The 6,310-nt window shown below is 41.9% G+C and overlaps 1 protein-coding gene across 1 annotated transcript in view; it reads right to left on the bottom strand.

Moving 5' to 3' along the window:
- MELLADRAFT_103294 (uncharacterized protein) overlaps nt 1-6,101 on the bottom strand; it is a gene marked incomplete at both ends in the record, with an annotated part of 7,227 nt that extends 1,126 nt beyond the window's left edge. The window contains 4 exons of the mRNA XM_007406020.1: nt 20-104; nt 167-608; nt 4,852-5,096; nt 5,220-6,101. Of these exons, the coding sequence (XP_007406082.1) occupies nt 20-104; nt 167-608; nt 4,852-5,096; nt 5,220-6,101 (1,654 nt within the window). The remainder of the gene's footprint in view (nt 1-19; nt 105-166; nt 609-4,851; nt 5,097-5,219) is intronic.
- Nucleotides 6,102-6,310: the final 209 nt, after the last annotated feature.

The raw sequence follows: 6,310 nt of genomic DNA, 5'->3' as shown, positions 1-6,310 counted from the left end.
GGTATCCATTCAGCACAACTATTTGCTGCCTTTTTTGGCAATTCTTGACGTTGAAGCTGCTGGAGGCACAGAAGTGTCCAATAGCGATTATCGTCACCAGTGATCTAACACGTGATCAAAAACAATCAGTGTGTATGTAGACCCATGAGAAACGGAGCTGACTTACTGAACCGAGTCGAAGGGCCTCTGCTCGGTAGCAAGAGTCAAGACCAAATATGTCGGCAACTTTTTCAAATTTTTCCCTATTGTTTGGAGCCATCAGTCGCCTAACAGAAGGAACAGAAGGGTCTGCTGTGCGGAACAGTTCCTGGACCCGGTTCGTAGAACCCCCTTGATGTTGGGAAGGTGAAGTTGAATGGGGGTCTGGTGGGTTGGTAGAACTGGTCTCGTCATCATCATGTCCTTCTCGATGGGTGTCGTTGTTGTCATCTTCTTGCTGATTCTGTTTGTCTTTGTCATCAAACTCTTTCTGTAATTCTTTGTCTTCATCGTCATCTACTTGCTGATCTTTGTTTGGTAATTGATTATTATTGCCATTGTCAACTTCGTTCTCAAACAAATCTTCATCTTCATCTTGCCCTTGATTTTCTTGTGCTTTAACCTCCTTGCTTTTGTGTGACAATCGACTTGCCCCAGGTTTAAGATATAAAGTTAAAGTGAAGCTGTTCTCGAGACTCTGATGAGAATCTTGAGTTGACTGTTCTGCAAAAAGAAGCGTATAGTACGAAATGGATACACTGAAGGCACAGGTACCTCGTTAGACTATAGCTTCTATGCTAGTCAACGACGAGAACTGATCACTAACCTGAAGGCACAGGTACCTCGTTAGACTATAGCTTCTATGCTAGTCAACGACGAGAACTGATCACTAACCTGCGAGCTTGAAGCAAAACGTGAGGAGCACGCGTAAGAGGTTATGAAAATAAAAAGACAAAATTAATTTGATTGATTCTTTTCGACACCCACCTGAAGGCACAGGTACCTCGTTAGACTATAGCTTCTATGCTAGTCAACGACGAGAACTGATCACTAACCTAACAGCACAAATAGATAATAAAGGAAAGATATGTAAAAGATCAGAGAAGAATCTAAGACTTGATAAGAAAGACAAAAATCATCACTACCTGCGAGCTCAAAGCAAAACGTGAGGAGCACGCGTAAGAGGTTATGAAAATAAAAAGACAAAATTGATTTGATCTGAGATGAGGATCACAGTATCAGTAAGACTAAGTAAAGAGACTTGTTGAAAAGAGCTGATTCAGGAAGATGAAATAAGAGGGAACTCACTGATTCTTTTCGACACGAAAAGAAGCAGAAAAAGAGAGGAAAAAGAGAAATACAAAATGAGAACTAATAAACCCAAAAGAATCCATCAGTTACCCCTTGGTTCAACTTTCCGCATAACCCCCTTTGTACATCTAACACTCTTCAACGCTAACCACGCATAACATCTCATCTTCTAGTCTAACCACCTCACTTCACTTCCAACTCATCCAATTACCATAAATGAACATTAACCTATTACCTCCAGTAAATAATGATCTTTGACCAAATAACAAGATAGTATCTAATATCTTAACACACCCCCTCAAAGAGCATTATCCTATAAACCTTAACCCCATAGCTTTTCTAAGATTTGAAAACTGTTCTTTAGGAAGTTGTTTAGTTAAAAGGTCTGCCACCATCAAGTGGGTTGGGCAGTGTTTGATTGCAAGATCACCCTTCTTAACTACTTCTCGAATCCAATGATAGTGTATTTCAATATGCTTAGTTCTAGCATGGAAAATAGATTTTGAAGTCAAGTGAATAGCTCCTAAATTATCACTTTGAAGAACTGTAGGATTTGGATCAGTAAATCCAAAACGTGCCATCATATTACGCAACCAGATTAATTCTTGACCGGCCTCCGTGATCGCGCGGTACTCGGCTTCCGTCGACGACAAAGCCACCGTCGGCTGAAGTCGGCTTCTCCAAGAAATTGGACCACCAGCTAGAACGAAAACATAGCCAGTTGTTGATCGTCGGGTGTTGGCATCTCCAGCCCAGTCAGCATTGCAGTGAGAAACTGGACATTGAAAGCTTCGTTGCCCTGTGACAACCTTGGGCGCGGTACCGGAGTAGACAATACCAATATTGACAGTGTGATTTAAATACCTAAGAACGTGCATGGCCAAATCCCAATGAAGTTTGTTGGGACTTTCGAGATGTTGTGATAAAACCCCGACCGCATGAGCCATATCAGGGCGAGTACATTGTGCCAAATACATCAATGAACCAACCACGCTCCTGTAAGGAAGTTTGGTTAAGGCAAAATCGTGAGCCTCTTCTTCAGTTGATTTCAATAACTTGACATTCGGAGATAAAGGTGTTATAGCCGGTTTTGATTCCAACATATCGAAGCGTTTGAGAACAGTCAAAGCATACTGCTGCTGAGACATGGAGTAAGAGTGTTCATCCACACGTGAAATTTGGATACCTACAACAGTATGAGCCAATCCCAAATCCTCCATCTCCCATTTCGACGAGATTTCCACCTTAAACTTTGCAATGTCATTTCCGGTGATAGCTAGATCATCCACGTGAACATAAACAGCTGTGAATAAGTTTCCAACAGACCGGATGTAAATACAATGGTCTATTTCACATTGATAGAAGCCTATTTCAATGAGAAATCCTTCCACATCGTCTTGCCAAATTTTCAGTGATTGTTTAAAACCATACAGTGACTTCTTCATCCTCCAGACTTTTCCAACAGTTGATTGAGTACGGTAACCTTCAGGAATTTCGACATATAACTCTTCGTGCAAGATTCCGTTAAGAAATGCCGTTACGGCATCCATTTGATGAACTTCCCACCCATGAATTGCCGCTATAGCAATGAGAATACGTAAAGACCCAGGTTTACCTGTCGGTGCGAAAGTTTCACCGTAGTCCTGACCAGGTATTTGGGTATTTCCCATAGCCACAAACCGCGCCTTAAATTTGGTACTCCCATCAACCAAAATCTTCTTCCTGAACACCCACAGACCCCTGATCACATTACGATCTGAAGGACGATCAACTAATAACCAAACACCTTTCTCTCTTAGAGAGTTGAATTCCTTATCACACGCGGCCTTCCACAGCTCTGATTCACTCGACGCCATAGCACGTTTATAAGATTTTGGATCAGGACTATTGGAAAGAACATGAGACAGGTTGCATTCGGGTGGTAGACAAGCAAAGAAAGATTCTGTGATAAAGTCAAACTCAAATTCAGCACTGGAAGAACACATTCCTTTCAGGCTATCGTGGATTTTCTTTGACGACCGGTTTGATCGACGAGGAGGTTCTTGAACCGTCTTTTCTGAAGGTTGAATACCCAAACTATCGGTTGGAGGATCAACAGCTGGCGATGATGGTCTAAGTGTCACGATTTTATCAAGAGAGTCTACCAGGTCATCATCTTCATCGTCGTCAAAGAAGCGTACTCTAACTGAATTTTTTAGAGGTTCAGCAGGAAGTAGAGGGAATTTGGTTGATAAGGTTTGAAAAGGGAACACATCTTCATTGAATGTAGAATGATGTGTAATGTAGATTTTCTTCGAGGATAAATCATAAATTTGATAATTGAAGTTGTCATGCTCAAATCCCACAAGGACGCCTTCAGAACTGACGGGAGAAAACTTAGATTGTCGAAGTTCTTTCCGAATAAGACCAAAAGCTTGGCAACCGAAAACCCGTAAGTGATTGATTGAGGGTTTTCGAAAAAACCATACCTCAAAAGGAGTCTTTCCGTCTTCTAAAGCTGTTGTTATACATTGATTTGTTAGAAAGACAGCTGCGCTACAAGCATAACACCAGAATCTGATTGGTAAAGCCGACTCGAGCATCATCGAACGCGCCCTGGTAACGACTATGCGCATACCGCGTTCAGAGACACCATTCTGTTCCGGTGCATGTCCTGATGTCAAATGGAGAGTAATCCCAAGCTCCTTGAGTTTAGAGCCGAGAAGATTGTTGAGGAATTCGCTTCCACGATCAAGAGTAAACTGTTTGACAAGACAGCCAGTCTGTCTCTCAGCAACAGCGATATACGCCATAAATGCCTCATAAACCTCTTCTTTCGTTTTATCACTTAGAGAGTAGATATGCCGGTACGCAGAATAATCATCACAGAATAAGATAAAATAATTTTCATTGTTAAAACCGGTTGTCCTGATAATACCACTCAAATCTACATGTACATTTTCTAAGAAAGTGCGAGCACGAGGTCTAGTTTTGTTATGAGGTAGTTTAGTATTCTTGGACAAAGAACAGATATCACAGTTTAAGTTTTCATCAAGGTAATCAAATTCCTCTACACTGTCATGCTTTGCCATTAACTTGAGGTATTTGTTGCTGACATGCCCTAATCGATGATGTTGGAGTGATGCAGTGATTTCAGTGACAGAAGTCGAGATTGAGGTTGAAGTAGAGTGTTGTCCACTCACAGGTTCAAGGAGGATAAACATAAGATTGTTGTCCGAGATGAAGCCGTTGAAAATTGCGAGACCATTTAACACCAGAGAGAAGTTTGTGCCGTCGTGGAAAAGTTCTCTAACACCCTGCTTCTTGAGAAGTGCTTGAGCAATGAGGTTTCTTGACAGGTCCGGAACATAGAGACTGTTCTTGAGTTCAAAAGGTGTTTCATCACCTGCCAACAACTTAGCAACTCCTCGACTATGTACAGCCAACGAAATGTCACCACCGGCCAACTTGAGTCGTTTGGAGGCATCATCGATCTTGACAAGAGTGGAAGGATCAAAAAACTTCTTGTCCTTGAACATGTGATGTGTGGCTCCTGTGTCATGTAGAGCCCAATCACGAGACGAAGAAAGTGATGCTGAAACAGATGCGCTTATATCCGGGTCTTCTTCGAATTCTGAAGGCGAGGCGGTGACTTGTTTTCCTCCAGGTTCATCATCGAATTCGACATTGAGAGAAAGAAAAGCCGGACTCGCAGAGGCAGTATTCACGCTCGAGTCGAATACTTTCTTAACTCCTTTGACTTGAGGAGCTTGTGAATGATGAGAAGAAGCGGAATTAGAATTTCCACCCCCAGTTTTTCCTCGTATCTTTGAAAGGAAAGCCAATTGTTTTTTGGCATTCTCTGGTTTTGACCAGCAATTCTTAGCCAGATGAGGTCCAAGACAGTGTTCCGGAGTGCATTCACCAGAGGTTGGCTTTGAAGGACGAACAGAGACGGAATTGACTTCTCGAATAGCCGCACACGTCCATCCATGGCGCTCTTCGTACTTTCGAAGATAAGTTCCGACACCTTCGCGAGTCAAAGGAATTACGGTGTTATGAATATATTCCTTTGTTTCGATTGAAAGTGAAGGAATAGCACCCAACAGCATCCTAGCTGACTGAATGTCTGAAAGTTCGCCCTTTAGGCGATAAAATTCACGAATCAGATTTTCAAACTTATCAACGAAAGAAGTCAGAGAATCGGTCTTGGTAATTTGGCAAGAATAAAGGGCTTTTGTGACAGCCTCGAGTTTATCTTCGGAAACACGGTTGTGGTAGGTTTTAAGAAAGTTCCAGCACATATACGGATCATAAACGATCTCACAAGCATCAGCTGGATCTGTAAGGTGATTTCTTGTTCTGACGTTATTGACGGAATCCAAACGATGCAAGATGAAGGTAGTAAGATTAAAACAAGTCTTTTCGTGTTCTTCATTTGTCAGAGTCGAATTCCGGTAGTCTTTGATCTTAACGTAATGATGGAATTCGAGCGACCGAAAAACTTCCATCAAAGACTGACTCCATTCGATATAGTTGTCATCAGTAAGATTTTCTGATACTTTGTACTTGCTTAACACGTTATTCATAATTTGAGAGTATTTTTGAATCTGATCACCGAACACTCTGGAATTGGTGTTTTCAGACATCTTGTTAGATACAGGTATCTTCGAGGTAGAAGTTCCTGGAGGTACGTCAGATGACAAAGGATTTGATAAATCTTGATGAACCGTTCCAAAGGAATCGGCCGAACTTGAAGTGCTTGAGCCTTCGGTTACAGTTGAGTTATCCTGCGAATCGTCGATTGGATTATCGGCGTGGTCGGAACTCATACAAGCAAATTGGGTCGAAGAGATCGTTGCACTCTCGCTACCATATAAAGTTAAAGTGAAGCTGTTCTCGAGACTCTGATGAGAATCTTGAGTTGACTGTTCTGCAAAAAGAAGCGTATAGTACGAAATGGATACACTGAAGGCACAGGTACCTCGTTAGACTATAGCTTCTATGCTAGTCAACGACGAGAACTGATCACTAACCTGAA

This window comes from Melampsora larici-populina (assembly GCF_000204055.1).
Source record: "Melampsora larici-populina 98AG31 unplaced genomic scaffold MELLAscaffold_5, whole genome shotgun sequence".
Taxonomy (NCBI): Eukaryota; Fungi; Basidiomycota; class Pucciniomycetes; order Pucciniales; family Melampsoraceae; genus Melampsora; species Melampsora laricis-populina.
The sequence above is the reverse complement of the archived record's forward strand: the minus strand, read 5'-3'. Positions and strand labels throughout refer to the sequence as shown.